Source organism: Vulpes lagopus, chromosome 2 (assembly GCF_018345385.1).
Source record: "Vulpes lagopus strain Blue_001 chromosome 2, ASM1834538v1, whole genome shotgun sequence".
NCBI classification, from domain to species: Eukaryota; Metazoa; Chordata; class Mammalia; order Carnivora; family Canidae; genus Vulpes; species Vulpes lagopus.
Window position 1 is genome coordinate 77327124 of NC_054825.1, and position 18712 is coordinate 77345835.

General features: G+C 51.4%; 2 protein-coding genes and 1 long non-coding RNA gene across 26 annotated transcripts in view; 2 read left to right on the top strand and 1 right to left on the bottom strand.

Moving 5' to 3' along the window:
• The window catches only part of LOC121485611 (ice-structuring protein 4-like), a 42653-nt gene extending 29425 nt beyond the window's left edge, over nucleotides 1–13228 (bottom strand). The window contains exons 1-6 of one of the 17 annotated variants that reach the window (XR_005986322.1): nucleotides 12676–13228; nucleotides 12343–12528; nucleotides 12038–12158; nucleotides 11410–11599; nucleotides 8570–8633; nucleotides 1739–2556 (exon numbers count right to left, since the gene is read on the bottom strand). Coding sequence is in view for 9 of the 17 variants with exons in the window: in XM_041746210.1 (XP_041602144.1) it covers nucleotides 2244–2556; nucleotides 12038–12158; nucleotides 12343–12528; nucleotides 12676–12706 (651 nt within the window). In the remaining 8 variants the exon portion in view is untranslated. Of the gene's footprint in view, nucleotides 1–1738; nucleotides 2557–8569; nucleotides 8637–9302; nucleotides 11097–11377; nucleotides 11600–11754; nucleotides 11896–12037; nucleotides 12159–12342; nucleotides 12529–12675 lie in introns of those variants that run through there. The other 16 variants (XR_005986321.1, XM_041746215.1, XM_041746214.1 and 13 more) reach the window with 16 other exon arrangements.
• On the top strand, nucleotides 4475–8563 carry LOC121485613. Its single transcript, XR_005986329.1, has 3 exons — nucleotides 4475–5451; nucleotides 5664–7294; nucleotides 7392–8563. It is a non-coding gene; the product is annotated as an uncharacterized LOC121485613 (long non-coding RNA).
• The window catches only part of MEIS2 (Meis homeobox 2), a 206533-nt gene continuing 199653 nt past the window's right edge, over nucleotides 11833–18712 (top strand). For 2 of the 8 annotated variants that reach the window (XM_041746205.1, XM_041746207.1), the window contains exons 1-6: nucleotides 12447–12576; nucleotides 13241–13473; nucleotides 15176–15317; nucleotides 15986–16036; nucleotides 17005–17055; nucleotides 17824–17973. In XM_041746205.1, coding sequence (XP_041602139.1) covers nucleotides 12568–12576; nucleotides 13241–13473; nucleotides 15176–15317; nucleotides 15986–16036; nucleotides 17005–17055; nucleotides 17824–17973 — 636 coding nt within the window. In that variant the 5' untranslated portion in view covers nucleotides 12447–12567. Of the gene's footprint in view, nucleotides 12013–12412; nucleotides 12577–13240; nucleotides 13474–15175; nucleotides 15318–15985; nucleotides 16037–17004; nucleotides 17056–17823; nucleotides 17974–18712 lie in introns of those variants that run through there. The other 6 variants (XM_041746204.1, XM_041746206.1, XM_041746201.1 and 3 more) reach the window with 6 other exon arrangements.

The following is an 18712-nucleotide window of genomic DNA, read 5'->3' on the forward strand; positions in this document are numbered from 1 at the left end:
GGACATATTTTCCATGGAAAGTGATTTTCCTGCCACCCGAACCCTGGGTATGCAGGTTACTGGATTGTTAGATAATCAGCAGCAGCTTCATCAGGACTCATAGTGAGTGGAGATGGGGTTAGGACAGAATGAGGAAAAAGAGAATCCAGCGGGTCCTGCTAAGAGATCCCTCTTTTCAAGCAAGCCCCGGGTGTGGAAAAGTCAAAGTTGACCTTATGAGAGTTGGGGGAGGAGGGGCGGTGAAACAGGCTCATCTGTGGGCCTTCCAAAGATGAAGAACTGTGAACTCACCCTAAATTCCCTTTTAAATTAACTTTGATTTAGCAGATCTCCCGGTAACTCCCCCAGGCTGGGGAGATAGAAATAGGCATAAAGTGGTATCTCATAAACCTATCTTTCAGGATAAATGAGTGTCGGGGGAGGTGGAGAAGGAAGAAGGTAAGAGGTAAGGGAGGAGAAATAAGAGAAGGAAGAAAGGAAAGGAGGTAAGAAGGAGCGAGCATTCTGCTGGGTGACTTTATTTCCACACGGATCCACCCACTCGGAGCTTCTGTTGTTGCTTTGTTTATGCAAAGTTAGGAGGCTAAGACGGAGCGAAGGGCTGAGAGATGCGCTGCGCGCTGCAGGAGATAATTTTTTTTTTTTTTAATGTAGATGAAACACACGCACGCACGCACACGTTTGGACCCAGGCAATCCCAGCCTGCAGACTCGGAAAACCGGCCGAGGAGGGGTGGGTGGGAGGCCCAGCGTCTGGTGAATCTCAGGTTCGCGTCAGGGACAACCCAGGGTCACGCGGGCGGCCGGGGGAGGGGAGCTGGCCGAGGGCTCCGGACTCCGCCGGAGGCACAGCAGCCTCCCTCGAGGCGCCGGGCGGAGCCGGGCGGACCCAGAGAGGCCTCTGTCCCGGCCCGAGCGCTCACACCCTGCCCCGAGATGGAGTTTGTCAGCGATCATAAAATGGGAATTGATTATTCCAGCCAGCATTGATTAGGGAAGGATGCTTACTGCAGCAGCGGGCGAAAGGTTAAGAGGAAATTGACCTTCTTCTTAGGTGACATAAAGTCATTAGGTAAATGAGATACTCGCACAGGAGTTTTAAAAGGTCACGCTCAGTTTTTACGCGCGGCCCCAAGCATCAACCTGGCGCGCGGTTAGGGCAGGACCCCGGGCCCCACGGAGGAGGCGCGGACCCGCAGCACCACGACTCCCGCAGCACCCGGGTGGGGGGCGGGGGCCGGGGTCGCGAGGAGGGTGTGGGCGTCGGCGCGGGTCTGGGGAGCCCGCGGGCTCTGCACCTGCTGCGGGGGCTGCGAGCGCTTCTGCGTAGGCGCGTGCGGGCGGCCCCGAGGTGCGAGCTCCGCGGCCCGCCCGCCGCAGCCGCCGGCCAGGGGGCCTGTCGGGCAAGGACCCGCAGTCAAAACCCCGACCCTCCCGGGCCGACCACGTCTCACACAGAGCGAGAGTGTGCGTGTGCGTGTTTGGAGAGAGGGAGATGTACTTATGCACGTGTTTGTCCCTCCTAATTATAGGAATTAATCCTCTTACTTGGGACTAAAAGGTAACGTCGAAGGACGTCCCTTTGATGTGGAAAAAGCATCATTTGTGACTCACATCCAGACTGATTAAGGAATCATTGTTACACGCTTTACAAGAAGAGAGTGTTTAATTGAGGGGGCATCCGCAATTTTACGGCTTAGCACAAAATTAAACGTAATTAAAAACTCAGAAATTCCAACTGATTTTCCAATTATTTTTATTGTCTGAGCTAATTGTTACACAAGGGTATCGCTTCTCCCCCAAAGGCATTTGGAAAAAGAAAAAGAAAAAAAAAAAAAGGCAACAGTACCTTTCCCGAATTTTCCGCCCCGGAGATTGGGAGCTGTCGGCAGGTACCGGCCAGGTGAGCCCTCCCTCCCTCCCTCCCCGCTGCGTGGGCGCCCCGCGCCCCTCCCTCCCCCACGGCAGCTCAGCCTTCCCGCCGCCCCCGCTCGCTCGCCCGGAGTCCCCGCCACACCTTGGGATGTGGGAAAGCGGTGGCAGTTGTCCTCTGCAAACCACTGCAGCAGAACTGGAAGTATCTGTAGAAGGCTGACGAATTTCTGGAAGTAACACTTGTCATACGTGGCGGAGAGATTAAAAAAGCCCAAGTAAACACAGCTCTCCGGGGGCGATCCCTCGATGCCTCTGCCTTGGAGCGCGTGGCAGGAGGGAGGCAACACGCAGACACGGACTGGGGCATGTTTATAAACGTGCACATGAAGACACAGATGCACACAGCAAACTTTCTTTCGCTTCTTGTTTGTTTGTTTTGAGGGAAAGAGGAGTATGGAAAAGCTTCTCAGGTGGATTCTGGATTTTTTCCCCCCTAAGGCTGAGATTGAGGGCACAAGGCCAGGCTATCTTTGTATGAGTGGCTTCTCTTGATGTCCATGTATATTTATTTAAATACAACACAAAGTTTATAAAAAGTGCTTCAATGTGATAGAAATGAAAATGCATCCTTACAGCTCGTCCAGAAGTGGCCCTGTCTTGCCTATCAGACTTGGAGGGAATCCTAGAAAATAAAAGCACAAAATTAGGCAAAATGTGGATTTATAAATTTCAGTTAGTTTAGACTGAGTGTGGAGCGATGGGACGTTTGCCTTTCAATGGGTGTCTTACTTTCTCTGTGATTTTTAGGTTAGAGACTTCAGTGGACTGCAACTTTCTATCCGGCTTTCCCATCATCCACCACCACCACCACCCCATAAAATAAATGATTGCCTCTGATCTGACATGCCAGGTGAAAATGGGTAGAATTAAAACTGTCAATTCTCCTTCCAACTTGTGTCTTTTGATTGAGTTCAAAAGCTTTTAAAGGTAAAACGTGCTGATCATTTATATGTATTATTTCTTTTTCTCCTATCGCAGCTTCTAAGAAAGAAAACGTATTTATGTTTTCAAATTCATTTTCCCTGGAAGATTTCAGTCTTCCAGGTAATTTGATGATGGACTCTGACACGTGGGAGAACGCCTGCCCGCAAAGCAACAGCCCGGTTTACACAAGTGCACTAAGGAGATACACTGAAGTCCGGTTTTTCCATTTTTCGACCTAACTGGTTTATCTGGAGCTGAGATGTGGATATTTAAACCCGAAGCTTTCCAAATACTACAATACTATTTCGGAGAAAAGGCCAGAGTAGGCACAGTTGGGAAGAAAGGAAGAAGGCTCCCTTTGAAAGTTAGAAATGGTGAAAAAGACATGTAATCCGATGTGGAAAATTGAGTAAAAGAGGCAGTGCACACTTTAGCTTAGGCAAAGATTGCTGAGTCCTTTGAAGAAACTGACACAGATTTTCCAGAGATGGGAGGAAAGAGAGAGATGGGGTGGGGGTTGGGGAATCCTAGGGTGGGCATTTTATGTAAATGAGTAAATTTGAAATGTAGTACAAATCCAGTATAGTAAAACTGACAGTTCTGACAGTATTGACAACATAAATATATGTTTGAACACTGCACTTTCAGACATTTAACCGATGAAGCAATAAAAAAATTCGACTACAATATTTCAAATAATCGACATTGATGTTTTGATACATCATTTTTATACTCCAAATCAATCTATCACTCTGGGGCTGGTCAATTTTGAGTAAAAATGGGCTGCAATTATTAGCACCTTGGCTAATGATGACCTAATAACAGTCCTCAATTAATTACACCCATACTGTGCTTTCTTCCTTTGGTGTTGGGGAGCTTGGGGGGAGGCAATCCTTGAGCAACAAGACCTATGATTGTTTCATCCCCCTCCTTTCTGTTCCAGGTTTGAGATTAAGGGGGGGGGGGCAGACTTTCAGATTTAGGAAGGGGTCTTCGGTGATCACAGACACTTCAGGATGAGGTCCCCTCATTTCAAGTGGCCACCAGGTCTGTATTGGAATATTGTTCTCACTTCTACTTTGCCAGGTCAAAACTAAATTTCAGAAAATGCCATTAGAAAGTTGAGTGACTCTAAATCTCCCCCAGGCTTCACAGTCTATCCTCTGTTTCAAGGAGTAGATGGAAGAGAATAGCTCAAAGGGAGAACTGGAGATTTCTCTAGGGCTCAGAGTGTGGTGTGTGTGTCTGTGGGGGGGGGGGGGTAGATAAGAATTCTAAGAGAGTATCTAAAGCACCCAGTTGGAGCTGAATCTTTCCTTCCTCCCCTACTGCCGGGGACCGTTCTCCACACCCCCGCTGAGGGCTTACAGGCCACCGTTTCAAAGCAAACAACAAAAAAGCCACCATCAGAGAGAAGCCTGAGCTCTCCGGGGAGGGCAGGGGGCCGTCGGTGAGTCCTGCATCCCGCAGTTCCCAAGCGCTGGCCTTCTCCTCTCTGGCCGGTGGCCTCTCCAGTGCATTCTCTCACTCCCACTTTTCTTCCCCACTCCTCTCCAGATCTGGTGGGTGGCGGGGGCGGGGGGAGGACAAAGCTAGCTGGGTTTGAGAAAGAAATCCTCGACAGGCCCGGGATCCGCAGAAGGCTCGCTGCGCGTTGTGGGGCAGCCCCCGCAGGCGGGGAGCGCGTGGGAGCGCGCGGGTGGAGAGCACGCGCCCAGCTGCCTCCCAAAGGCCAGGCGCCAGCTGCGGCTCCCACCTCCGCGGAGCTGCGACCCTTCCTTAAACTCGCACTGAGCCTCGGCCTCCTGACCCGAAACTTCGCCGGTCTGCACTAGTCGGGATTCCAGCGTCTGATTTCCTTCCTTCAAACTTCACAAATGCAGTTTTAATCCCCTCCGAACCACCGCCAGCTGAGACGCCGGGACTGGAGCAACGTGTCGAACAACATTAAGGTGCCGAACAAAGACACAGGTGGCGAGTGACCCAAGTTGGGTGAAGGTGGGAGCCTCAGGAGGGCTCCTTCGCCAGAGCATCAGCTCGCTCCGAGGGTATCAGCCCCTGGCCCGGTCGCTTCCAAAGCCATCTGCGCTGGAAGTGGCGATGGGAGGTGGAAGAGGAGCCGCAGGAGGAAGGAAGAGGGATGGGGTCGAGATAGCAGACTGAGGAACCCAGAGAAAGAGAAGGAGAGAGGAAGCACGGGAGGAAGGACGGGAGCGCGGGAAGGAGCCAGAGATCTGCGAGAGCAAGCGCACGTCGCGTTTGGAGCCCCGCCAGATAGCGCTAGAGGGCTATTTATTGAAATACTTTTCCTTCTGCGAGATGGTGAAGCAGCTAAAATTGGGAGAAATAAGACATAAGAGAGAGTAAAAGGAAAGAAAGTACGATGATCCTACCGCATCTTAGTTAAGAGAATAAACTGCCTGCTGGGTACTTTAATGTTATTAATGGGGCGAGTGGGGGGGGGGGATACAGGAGAGAAAACCTAAGTGAGGAAAGGACCAATCAACAAACAAACAAACAAACAAACAAACAAACAAACAAGGTCCCCTCCTATCTCTTGATCCCAACTAGAAAGAGTGAGCAAAGTGAACAGGTAAGAACGCGCGTGTAATTCTTCCTAGTTCAACTCTCAGAGCTGCTGGTACGCGGCTGGGAAGGTCAAGAACAGTTCACAAGGATGAGCTGAGGTTTATAGAGAAGAGATATTTTTAAAGTAATAGATGGCTGCAAGGGGCTGGGGAGGGAGAAGCAAACACATTATTGGAACCGCCAAATAAAATATATATCAAAAATTCCAACTGTCAGCCAGCAGGTCTGGAGCAGAGGAGAGTCCCTCTGCCTTTGTCCCAGGGATGCCGGGCTCAAGGCTGTTTCTGCAGGGCTGCAATCAAACTCCTTGAATAACAATTTATAAATACTCTGGGAAGCTTGGAGAAAAGACCTAGACTACAAAAATTCACTGTTGCATTCACAACTCAAAGAACAGTGAAACAGATGGAAAGAGAAGACCTAGTGACAGAGGTGGAGTCCAGAGAAGAGTGAGGAAGGATAAAACATTTTGATCCTCTTTACTTGCTCAGGTCAGTAGTGCAAGAAAGAAAAAGTTATTTCAAATAATACTTCAAAGTACTGATTTTGTTTTATTCTAAAAACTCTAGTATCTCACACATCCAGCTTCTCATTTAAAATTGCACTTTCCTTCTACCTGAAACATTTTTTTTGAATCAAAGTGACAATATCTTTCTTTGAAATCAGCAAACAGAACCTCCACAAATAAAAATTAACCTTACAGAGAAAAAAAAAAAAATCTGCTTAACCCAAAATACTCCAGTTCAAAACATTAACTAAAGTTACAAATAAGATTAAGGTTGGATTTATTTGCTCCTCCAGCAAGCCGTCAATTATTCTAACTATTGTAAGAAGACAAAAAGGATTTAAACCCGGCAATTTTAATACACAGATTAACACTTCACAGTTCTGAGGAATTTGAAGTTATCTGTGCTGAGGACCTATAACTTTCGGGCGGGGGGGCGGGGGGAGATGAAATAGGCACACAGGCTTCTTAAAGAAGGTGGGCAAATTCACCTAAAACAGAGTCTAGGTTCATAAATGCTCATTTCAAATTAAGCACGCCCTATAAAGCCAATGCCCTTTAAATTGAGTAACGGTAGTGGGATTCATTTATTCTTTGTAAATTTTAAATGTTACCTCTAATAGCATTCCGTGTTGAAACAAAAAAGAAAAGGAAAAATAGAAAAGAAGCAGTTCTCAGAAGTCTTAGGGATGCTTCAATAAGAAGTGATTAAAAACAGACTAGACTCTTAAATTTGAGAGGCCCCATCCCCCCCTCCTATTCACCCCCACCCGATCAGGTCCCCTCCCTTTCACCTCTTTTTTATGCAGTGCCCCACCCCCACTCCAGAGCTAAGTAGCAGATTTGGGATTCTGAAGAAATAGGTTTCAGCATCCATATTTGTTCTGGGGCACTTGTAAAATGCGATTTGTAGAGGGTCTTTAGCCTTCTGATTGTCTTTGAATTGTTTTTACTGAAACAGATCTTTTGCAGATAATGAGTCCCCACGCAGCTGGACAGCTCCTCTCGGACACTGAGAACTCTAACCCCAAAATGACCCCAATTTGACACCGCAAGATGAAATTTTACCGCCTGTTAAAACCATTTCCAGCCTGGGCAAAAGGAGCTGACTGTTGACGGAGGTGTGTGCCGCCTCCTGCGACCCCCATCTCGTGCCCGTCTCCTGGGCCTGCCCCACCTACTTTTCCTTCACCCCAAATGTGGAAGAACAGAGGAGCCTCGCAGCCTGGATGGGGGTGCAGAGGCTGAGACTGGAGCATCAGTAATCAGGCTAGAAATCAGAAAGTGTGTGCACCTCCCTGCTTTGGAATCGCTACTGTTGGGACTGGCAAAATTGGACGAGGTAGGGGAAGATCAGGAAGTTCGTAAATGTTGTTCAGCTTTGTTAATAAAACATCAGCAAGTTGGTGATTAAAAGTAATAGCTTTTTAATTCATCAGATTGGCCAAGACCCGACACCCTGAATCACCTCCAACTTGATCTTGTGTGTAATCTCCTGCACTGCGATGCTATTTTACACTTATAGTCTCACAAATGACATGCAACTAGGTAAGTGAAATCTCTTTAGTCGCATGAAATTTGGGGTTCTCCCCTTAAGCAACTGGTGAATTTTTAAATGATGCAGATTTTCCTCCATTAGGGCTTCATTTTTAACACTCTCACACTTGTTACCTGAGGTCTTTGGAGTTAAAAATGATTGCGGGGTTTTGTTTTTGTTTTTGTTTTTTTTTCCTTTGACTCTATGTTAAAATGTCCTATTTCTCTCTCCCTCCTACATCAACCAGACCATCCCTGTAGTCTGCTTTAATGTATCCAGTACAATGCAAAAGAAGTTACAGAATATTAGAAAGTAAGGAAGGAAGGAGTTCAGGTTAAAATGACTTCTGCATCGCCCGAATGATTAAAACACATGAAAACCGAGTTTAAGCTTTTTTTCTTTTGTAAAACCCAAGATTATTAAGGAATTATCAACCCATTATGAGTTTAACAACTGTTTGAAAATAATACAAAAATCATCAATCGCCCTGCACTGTTTTTACTCGGATGCACTGCCACGTAAGAAATGTTTGTATTTCTTTCAGACGCTAGTGAAGTTTTTCTAGATAAAGGCTGTGGGGGATGCTATCTCACTTCACAGTATCACTAGGGAGAAAGAAAAAAAAAACGGTGGTAGAAGCAGCAGAAGGTAGCAACGTTGAATGTTTAAACTCTGCAATGTAGATGTTTGCTTCGAAGTTGATCTTTACAAAAGCAGCATTTATTAAGGAAACTGAGTTTCTTTTTTTAAAGGACAAGTAATTGGCACTCCCTATACAGGCTATTTAAAACAACAATAACCCCATTGACGACAATACATACACAATATTGAAAATACGAACAACTGGAAGAATAAAAACTAAAAATCACTATAAACTTCTCAGCTAGTGGCGCTGCACGGGGAACTCGGCTCCAGCAATTTCAAGATCTCTAGCAGACAACGCTCCGCAGGCGAGACCAGATTGTTATTTTTCTCTCATCCTTCCCGAAACCCCCAGCCAAACTGAACTCACGTAACTGCCGCTTGAAATAAAATTCTGCAAGCCAACTTTTTTCGTGTCCTCTTTCCTTTACTACTCACCTTTTCTTATATGTCGACGAACAACTCAGCAACAAATAAGGAGGATGCTTTTAATCTTGGAGTCCTTCTAGGGAAAAAAAAATATTGAGGAGGGGTATGTATGGACCCTGCCCACAACCTGCAGGTTTCATACCCGGTGGCTCATACAGGCTTGAAGCCCAGCGTAAAAGTGCTGGAAATCTCGTCTGGACACTCGTCTCCGAAGCTCCAGGCGACCGGCGGTCCCTATATTCTGGTCAACGGGGCTCCCCGGCGTCGCACTAGCCTCGCCTCTGCCAGCCTCTCCGCACTGTCTTTCTGGGTGAGGGCCGATTTCGCGCAGACATCATCGTTATGATGGCTCATTTAATCAAACTGTTTAATTGCTCTGGTAATCACTATCATCATCACAGGTGCTCAATCATTCATTATTTTTGGAGGGCTTTATTGACCTCCGGAGCTCATTCCCCAGCCCTATGAAAACGGGGCCAAATTTTTCCGACTTAGCTTGGAGTCTCAGCAGGCTGGTATCTAAGCTCAGTTGAGTGTTGCCTGAACGCTCACAGTGAGGCAGAGGAGATGGAAAGCCACCCAGCCCTCCCCAAGCTCCTCTGAGCCCCCGTCTCTCTCTCTCTCTCTCTCTCTCTCACACACACACACACACACACACACACACACACACACAACTTTATTTTCCCTGTGCTTCCTCTCCCCCGGGGAGTCGGGTCAAAGTAGCGCGCGGAGAATACCCTACTTTCTACTCTGCAGAATGAATTCAAAGTTGGAGAGGGGATCTGCTGTTGAGGAACAGTCTGTTTTCGATCCCCTGGGCCAGGGCCCGTGCACCGGGCCAGGGCCCGTGCACCCGGCCAGAGCCGGGAGCTGGGGAGAGGGTGCGCCGGCAGCTCGCCGCGCCGGACCGCGGGGCGGGCTGGAGCCGGGGGGCGGAGGGGGCAGCTGCGCCGCGCGCGCCCGGGGACCGAGACTCCGCCCCCAGCTCGAGGCTCCGAGTGATTGACGCAAGGCCACCGGGAAACCCTGGGCGTCGGGGTGCGGCTGGGTGCAGCTCCAGCAGGGACTGGGGGAGGCGCCGGCCAGAACTACCGTCTTCACAACCCATGTGGGATATTTACCTTCCTCCTCCCTCACTCTCCTCCTTTTCCTTTTTGGAAAAGTTCCTTCGGAGTCTTCCCCAAGCAGCCGAATCGCCCAGTACAATTAACACAACCATTAGCTGGAGTTACGGCGCTCCGGGCCCTGCACCCCGGGCGACCGCAACAAAGCTGGGCAGGGAATACCGGTCAGTTCTCCTCGTCGCAAGGCGTCTTATCCCTCCCTCCCTCCCTCCCTCCCTCCCTCTCCCGTGCTTCTCAGCTCTAAGTGAGCTCCACTTCGGAGGCGCACAGTAGTGGCGCGCGCGCGCACACACACACACACACACACACACACTCGCACACTCCTCCTGGCGACTGCAAGACAACATCAAACATCCCAACGACTCCTCCCCACTTCCTCCCTCCCAATCCCACCGCGGGCCCCCAGAGAGTCTCCGGGGTGGCCCTCGTCCACACCGCTAGGAGAGAGCGCTCTCTGATGCAAGCTTAGCTCTTCTCGTCCTGGCAACAAATAAATGCTGACAACAAGGGTGCTGGATGTGCAGCACGGGGAAGAAAGTATCACTAAAAAAAAAAAAATAAAAAAAAGAAAGAAAAGAAAAAGAAAAAGAAAAAAGAAACCACCTCTAGCTCCGGAGTGATAGGGCGCGCGGAGCCTGCTGCCCCCGGCTGTTTGCAGGAAGCCCGCAGGGACGCCGTGAGGGCCTGGCCGAGGAGTGGGGGCCCGCGAAATTAAAAGGAACAAAAGCAAGAGCGCCACGCCGAACCTCCCGGACGCGACCCCAGGAGGCTTGAGCCCGGCGTGATGGGAAGATGCACTAGAAGGAAGTTTGGGGGGGAAAAAAATATATATATATAAGGAGTGAGGCGGTACCGTACTTTCCCTGTGGTTTTCTGCAGTTTTCCTCTCTGCGCTCTCCCTGGCCTCTTCATTCTCTCCCTCTTTCCTGGCTCGCGCGCGCGCGCACACACTGGCGCGCGCGCGCTCCTCTTCCTCCCGCCCCCCGCCCCCCCGCCGCCCGCCGCCCGCCGCCCGCCGCCCGCCGCCCCCCTCCCCGGCCGTCCCCGCGGAGGAGCAGGCTCGCTGATTTGCTCGGGCCCGCCGGGCTCCTGCCTCCCCTCCCCCGCCCCCGGCCGGGGCCGTCCGAGCGCACTCGCTGCACAGCAGAGGCTCGGCGCGGCGCGCTCCTCCTCGCTCCCGCTCCCGCTCCCGCTCCCGCTCCCGCTCCCCGCTCCCGGGATGTGTCTCCGCCGCACGACGGGCGATGGCCACCACGACTTCCGGGTTCCGTCATTTCGTTCTCCCGCCGCCGACCCGCGCCGCCAAACCGAGGCTCTCCTATAAGCCAGGCAGCAGCCAACCTGCCAGCACCTACTGACACCCACTCATCTCCCAGAGAGAAAGGGAGCGCGAGAGAGCGAGCGCGAGTGAGAGCGAGCGAGCGAGCAAGAGAGAGAGGGAGAGACAAAATACCTACCAGGAAACGGGGGGAGGAAGTCCAGTTTTTGCAAACTATTCATTTTTTTTTTCTTGATTCCCCCCCCCCCCTGCTTTCTTTGAACGATACTTTAAAAGAGAGAGGATCCTATTAGAGATACCGCGGGGGCCGAGCTAAAGGAGGGGGGGAGGGGGGAGGAAAGGATTTCAAGAAGCAGAAACCCCTCGCGGAGTTTTGCTGGAAGAGAAAAAAACGGGTCTGAAAGATTCCTCCTCTTCATCATCATCAACCATCATTCATTCACTACCTTGACATTCCGGGCTTTGATTGACAGCTGGAGTGGCAAAAAGCCATGAAACACGACAGTTCGGTTACATGTGGGCTGCTGACGGGCCGCTCGTAACCTTCAGTTCGGGGGCTTGACAATTTTTTTTTTTCTTCTTCTTTTTCTTTTCTTTCTTTTTTTTTTTTTCTTTTTCTTTTTTTTTTTTTTTCAACTGAGGGGAAGAGAAGAGAAAGAGGGGGAAAGGAGGACCGAAAAGGAGGAGGAGGAGGGGAGGGGGGAGGAGGAGGAGGAGGTGGAGGAGGAGGAGGAAGATCAGGAGGAGGAGGAAGAAGAGGAAAAAAGAGAAAAAGAAGAAATATCACAGGAAAGAAAAAAAAACAAAACCAAACCAAACCAAAAACTCTTCGTTGTCTTGCCTGGGCTTTTTTTTTTTTTTTTTTTTTTTTGTTCTTTTTTCTCTCCCCCTAAAAAATAACATATTGGAGAATTGGGAGAAGTCTTTTTGGTCTGGAAAAAAAAAAAAAAAAGGAATCTTCAGCCTAGATCACTTTCTTATCCGGACTGGGATATTAAATATACGACACATCCAGGAGTTTATTGGAGCGCAGACTGATGGCGCAAAGGGTAGGTTTAAATCTCCAACACTTACCTAGATATAAATCCTCTGCTAAGAGGGGCCTGCCCCGGTGCCTCCTCTCCCTGCAACGCTGCTGCTGCTGCTGCTGCTGCTGCTGCTGCTGCTGCTCGCTGCTCGGTGATGGCGGCCAGTGCTTAAAAACATAGCAGCAGAATTATTCACCGGCTTTTCCCCCCCGTGCCTCTGCGTGTGTGCGAGTGTGTGTGTGCGCGCGTGTGTGCGTGTCCGGGCGCGCGTGTCCCAGCGCTGTGCGGGCGGGCGGGCGGGCGGGCGGCGAGCGCGGGCGAGCGGCGGGTGTGTGCGCGTGCAGTCGCTACCCGCTTTCGCCTCGCTCCAGCTCTCACCCCGGCAGCGCGAGTCCCCCGGTCCTCCTGCCGCCGCCGCCGCTGCTGCTGCGCCGCTGCCGCCGCTGCTCCCGCGGCTCGGGGCGGGCACGGGCTGCGGAGGAGCCGCCGCCGCCGCGCTGCCGCAGCCTAGACTAGCCGGGGCTGCTTGTTTTGTCTCTGAAATTGACAAGGACGCAGGGAATCGGCGGCTAAATAATGTTTCTGGTAACTTTCACGTTATTCCCCCCCTCCCCTCCGCTCCCTGCCCCCGGGGAGGCTCCGGCCCCAGCCATCCCTCGCCCTCGGCGTCCTCCTCCTGGTTACCAGCGTTTTCCTTCTCTTTATTTTGTTTCATTTCGCCTTTTGATTTATTGGATCCTCGGGAGGAGGCGGAGGGGGGTTAGGGGTGGGATCCGGGGCTTCCTCCTCCGCTAGCTCCGCGTCCCCCTGGGTCGGCTCGCCCCGGCTCTGCTGCCTCCGGCCCGGGCCGGACCTCCCGGCGCCCCCTCCGCCCCCGGCCTCGCTGCTCGCTGCTCCCCTCTCCCTCCTCTAAACACTTTTTCATTTTACGATTTAAGAACATTTCCCCCCCCCAGACACACACACACACACCCCTCCGGCCCCCCCTCCCTCCCCCCGCAACTTTCAACTCGTTGTTTCGGCCGGTTTGGTTTCTGTGTGTTCAACTCGTGCTCGGTACTTTTCTCCTTTCTGACTTTGTTTTTATTTCTCCCTCCCTCTCTGTCCCTTCCCTTCCTCTTTCTCTTCCCACCCCCCCCCCCCTCCTCCTCCTCCCCATTCCTTTCCCACTTCTCTCCCGGCTTCTCTTTCCGTGCCCGCCCGGCTGTCCCCGGCCTCCCGCGCCCCCTCCCCTCGCCGGGCCCGACAGTACGATGAGCTGCCCCACTACGGCGGGATGGACGGAGTAGGGGTGCCCGCGTCCATGTACGGAGACCCTCACGCGCCGCGGCCGATCCCCCCGGTTCACCACCTGAACCACGGGCCGCCGCTCCACGCCACGCAGCACTACGGCGCGCACGCCCCGCACCCCAATGTCATGCCGGCCAGCATGGGATCCGCTGTCAACGACGCCTTGAAGCGGGACAAGGACGCGATCTATGGGTAAACCAACCCCCCTCCCCCCGACCCAGCGTGTACTGTTCGTGAGCGCGAGTGTGTGTTCGTCTCTGTGGGAGTTGAGGGGATGGTCGACCAAGTGGGGAGCTATTTCTGCAGGGGAGGGGGGGTGGGAACCGCTTTGCCTGCAGAAAGCTCGGAGACCGGGGCCTGCTCCTCTTCGCCTAAGTGTAAGTCCCCGAAACATAAGGCTTCCCCCACCCGCACGACCCTGTCACTCCGGTCCCCACCGCCCCGAGTGACTTGAGTCCTGAGAATTCTGCCAGGGCCTTCTCCCCAAGGACGGGATTCCTGGCCAAAGGACGCAGCACTGGTCCTTCCCGGCCCCCTAACAGAGGCCTTGACGGAGGAGAAAGTTTCCTACCGATAAGGAGCAACTTTGGGGTTTTGTTTTGTTTTGTTTTTGGCTTGTTTGTTTGTTTGGGTTTTTGGTTTGGGTTTGGGGTTGTTTTTTTTTTTCTTTCTTTCTTTCTTTCTTTCTTTCTTTCTTTCTTTCTTTCTTTCTTTCTTTTTCTTTTTTTTCCTCCTCTGTTTCCTACCGGGAGTCTGGGAGTCACTAAATGCAGCCTGAGCTGGGATCAGAGCTGCTTCTGTCGGCCAGGAAGTCCTAATCACCCACTTCTTAATTCTCTGCAAATAAAGGGGGTAGACCTTGACGTGCCCCCGGGTGGAAGGGACTTGGTGCTTGCATAGAGCTGCTCTAAGGAGGAGTGAGGGAGATGGCTGGGAATTACGTGTTTTACATTCGGAGAGAACTCGGAGAGGCGTGGAGGTGCACGGTCCCAGAGTGGACCACTGGTGCTGTAGAGTAGGTGGGGAAGGCGGCGGTTTGCGAGGGGAGGGGACGCTCGGTCAACGGCCACTGAGCCTGAAGCCAGAGGCCGAAAGCATCCCGAAGGGTAGCTAAACCGCCCCGAGGAACACAAAGGGCAGACGCGCACGCACACTTCCAAGTTTTAACACTCGATGTATTTATTTTTGCCTGCTGGAGAAATGTGGTCTTTGGAAGGAAGCTCCTCCGCGTCTCACATTCCTATTATTTTGTGTGTGTGTCCACCCCCCCCCCCATACACACAAGGGCTTTACTAGAAGTAGAGCAAACAAGTTTATAAGGCAAGAGGGTGAAGAGGTTGGAAGAGCACTCTCTCCGATTTAGATGTAGCAAATAACACTTCGGGTGTATATATAGGTGAAGCCTTCGGCCTCCTTCGAAATAACCATTAATTTGCAGAGTTAAAGCAATTCTTAAAAAAAATTTTTTTTTTTTTTTTCACAAAGTGTTCCTTTCTCGAGAGGTCAGGGCTGGGGATGAGGGGGTTGGTTCGGCGGCCTCCAGGATTGGGTCTGGATCAGCCCGAGCCCCAGACCGCCTAAGCTGCTTGGATGTTTCATTACCTCCAACGGAGGCTTTTCTTACTTGGCGGGCTGAAGTGGCCAGGGGCTTCTCCGTCTCCATCTGAGGGGCTCCTGAGCTCGGGGGGGCGGGGGGGGGGGGAGGGCCAGGCCGTTTTTCCTTTCTGTTTCTGGCCCAGGCTCGGCTGGCTAAGGAAGGGTTGTAAAGTGTGGTGCGTGCCTGTTTTATTAAAGAAGGAATCCGAACCCTCCAAACTTGTTGATTACAGTTCTTGCTCCTTCCCCTCTGCACCCCGTCTCCGTGTGTGTGTCTCTGCGTGGCGCTGCCCGTTAGGCACCCGTTGTTTCCTCTGTTAGCTCTGGTCTTTGAGAAGTGCGAGCTGGCGACCTGCACTCCCCGGGAACCCGGAGTGGCCGGCGGAGACGTCTGCTCCTCCGACTCCTTCAACGAGGACATCGCGGTCTTCGCCAAGCAGGTCCAACCTTCTTGACCCACTCACCCTCCTGCAGACCCTCACCCCCCCCCTCCCCTTCCCTCGGAGCTGTACATGAAAGAGGAGGAAAAGGCAGGGACACCCGATCTGTTCCTCTGGCCCAGCCTGTGCTCTTCGCCTCCTCCCCATCCCTGAGCCTGGAGGCGAATTGGAAGCGGAGATAAATATGGGTGTTTGTTTTCCCCCCCAGCCAGGAATACAGGGGCTCGACCCTCGAATTAAAGTTGACCTGCTCCTAATCTGGGGCTTGGCCTTTTCCCCCGCCTGCAGCTACTTGAACAAGTATTGGGGATAGGGCCTGGGAGGGTAGGAAGCTGGGCGCCTCGTGGGGCGGTGCGCGCCGGGCGCTAAGGTGAGGGAGGCCGAGAGCCACAGCCCCTTAGACGGCTGCAGAAGGGGGTGCTCGGCCCAGAGTTCCCAGCTACGGCATTGCAGTTCCAGGCACCCCTTAGTAGGGCGAGGAGTTGGAGGCCCCAGAACTTTTTCAAGCGAACCCACCAATCTAGGGCACTGGTTTGTTTCCTGCCTTTTACCAAAGCCCCTCGACTCTTCCCGGCCATATACCCGCGCACACAGTGTAGACCGTGACAGCGTTGCTCTTCTTCTAGGTTGGGGTGGTAGTTCACTTTGGCTTTCCCTGCTTCCTACAGGTTCGCGCTGAAAAGCCACTTTTTTCCTCGAATCCAGAGCTGGACAACTTGGTAAGGCTCGCCGTTTCTTGCCTTTCCCCAGCCTGCCCGCCCCCCGCCCCTGCCTGGATGCACCCACTTTCCCCCCCGGAACTCCGGGCAGTTGGAGCAGAGCCCTCTTTTGCAGCTTGGGAGCGACAGGGAGGAAGGGAACAGCTTAGAGCCCCCCGCAAGGGAGATGGGAGGTGAGAGGTGGGGATGGACCTCCGGAAAGCGGAGGCCGGGGAGCAGCAAGCGGGGACACAGCGCCCCGATTGCGAGCAGGGGATGGATGAGTCCCAGATCTCGGCTGCGAGGAGTGAGCGATTTCCTCTGTTTGCCAGGGTAGGCAGCCGAGCCCCCGGCAGCTCACCCGAAGGAAGTAACCGCTGGCGCAGCGGCGGAGGGCGGGCGGGGAGATGGGGGAGGGACGCAGGGGGCAAGCGGGCGCGGGCCACTTTTAGGTGCGATTCTTTTGCTAATTTGCACAATTTCAATATTAAAAGTACTTAAATCCGTTTTCAAAGGCCTCGCTCCACCATTCATCTTGAGTATTTCCTTCTTTAGTAAGGACGGATTTCGCAGGGTGTGCTGTTCTAAAAAGCTTTCTCTGAAGAAGCGGATTTTTTTCTTTTTCTTTTTCTTTTTTTTTTTTTTTTTTTAATTTGGCCTGAGGTCGAGAGAGGGGACGGTTAAAGACTCTGGCGGAGAAAGAAGGCCTGGCCTTGGAAAGCAGTCCTTACAAATAGCTCAGTGAACACAGGGGGCAGAGATACTAGATGCTTCGGCTCAGGTTGAGTCTGATTCCTACCCCGTGGCCAGTGAAGCAGAGATGATCAGTAATCATTTGGTTTTTCTGACGGTTTTTCAGCGTGTGGGTTTTGCCTGGCCACTTGCCTGTTTCTCCTCCCCAGCTCAATAACCTCAGCACCCCACCCCACCCCCACTCAGGACTTCTGAGTCACAGAGCCTTAACTCCACACTCTAAACTTTTCTTTCAGATGATACAAGCAATACAAGTACTAAGGTTTCATCTTTTGGAGTTAGAAAAGGTAAGCAGGAAATGACACTCCCCATTTTGATTTAGCCACTCTCCTTTCTTAGGTGACTTGGGATGTCTTTGAGCACCTGGAGGTTTTGAGCAACTTTGTTACCATGTCTGTCCTTGGGATTGCTCCTTCCCGAGGGTCTCAGAGGAAGGGTGAATTAGAACAGCCCTGCCTGCTTCCCCCTCCCGCCTTTTTCCCCAGGCATTCGGGATTATTTTGAAATGCAGCAAACCATTTGTGTTACTGGACATTCAGCCTGCTTGCATCTCTATTAGCTTAGCTCACCCTCAGACCAGACCAAGTGTTAGGTGCAAGTAGAGGGAATCATCCTCGCTGGGGTGTCTTTACATTGCTCTGCAGCTCAATCACTTTCCCCTGGAAACATACAAAACTCTTGGCTTATTGAATCGCAAATGCCAATGCTATTCCCAGTTCCAGTGTTTTAACATTTTGATGTTATCATCAAATGGGATTTTCCCCCTTGGACTCCCAGTCTGAACCCAGTTATTTCCAGTCCAGTTTTTTTCTCTCTTTATTGTAACTTGTTGCTCAGGGAAGTCTCTGGAGAATAATATCTGCTGCAACAATTGCTCTATTGTTTCCTTGCCTTCAAGTATTACACCCATTAATTAGAGTTAGTTTGGAAGACATTGCACTGTTGCCCTTTCCACATGTAACCTTGCAACCTGATTTTTCCCCCTTTAAAAATGTAACAAAACAATAACAAGAACAATATAAGCTAAACCCTCCACCATGAACCCTCCTTTTTAGGTCCACGAACTGTGTGACAACTTCTGCCATCGGTACATTAGCTGTTTGAAGGGGAAAATGCCCATCGACCTTGTCATCGATGAAAGAGACGGCAGCTCCAAGTCAGATCATGAAGAACTTTCAGGCTCCTCTACAAATCTCGCTGACCATGTAAGTCTGAGAGCCCTTTGGCATTCTTTTGAGACCACTGGCTAAAGCATTAAAAAAAAAAAAAAAACAAACAAACAAACAAACAAAAAAAAACTTGTAACAATTAGCTGAGCTCAAACTTAGTTTTCTTTTTAAATGATCTGGTCTCTTGGTTGGGGGCGGGGGGTGTCTTTTCTCCCTTTCACACTACCTCTGCCCTACCTTTCCTCTTCGTTTTGCCCTTTCCTGGCCCCCTTTCTTATTTATGTGGCGAACCAAAGAGACCAGGGAGTTGATAGAGTGATTTGTGCTCTTCATGTGTAAAGTTTCCTGCATTTGGTGGCTTGAGTGTTAGCAAATTGTCTGTTTGATATGGTGCCTGCTGCCTTCTCTGCCTTCTCAACTCTGTGTAATCAGTGCAGCAGGGACAGAGAGGCAAGTCAGCTAGCTGGGGGTGGGGGGGTGGGGGGGAGGTGCGGAACTGAACCGTGAGAGGAACTGGGGAGGGGGGCTGCTGACTTCCAGGGTCTCATAGAGTGACAATCCTGAGAATTATTGGCAACCTTGCATTGCATTCGAAATAAAAGGAGTGAACACATTATGATTCTCTGAGCTTTTGCTCTGTAGAAACTTATTGTCAGTATATGGACTTATTGCCAAGCGCCTGAAGCATCTTCATAATAAAAGACAGTAACTTTGATGAAACAATTATTCACAATGTAATACACAAAGCTGAAGGGAACTGCGATTGAGTAACCAT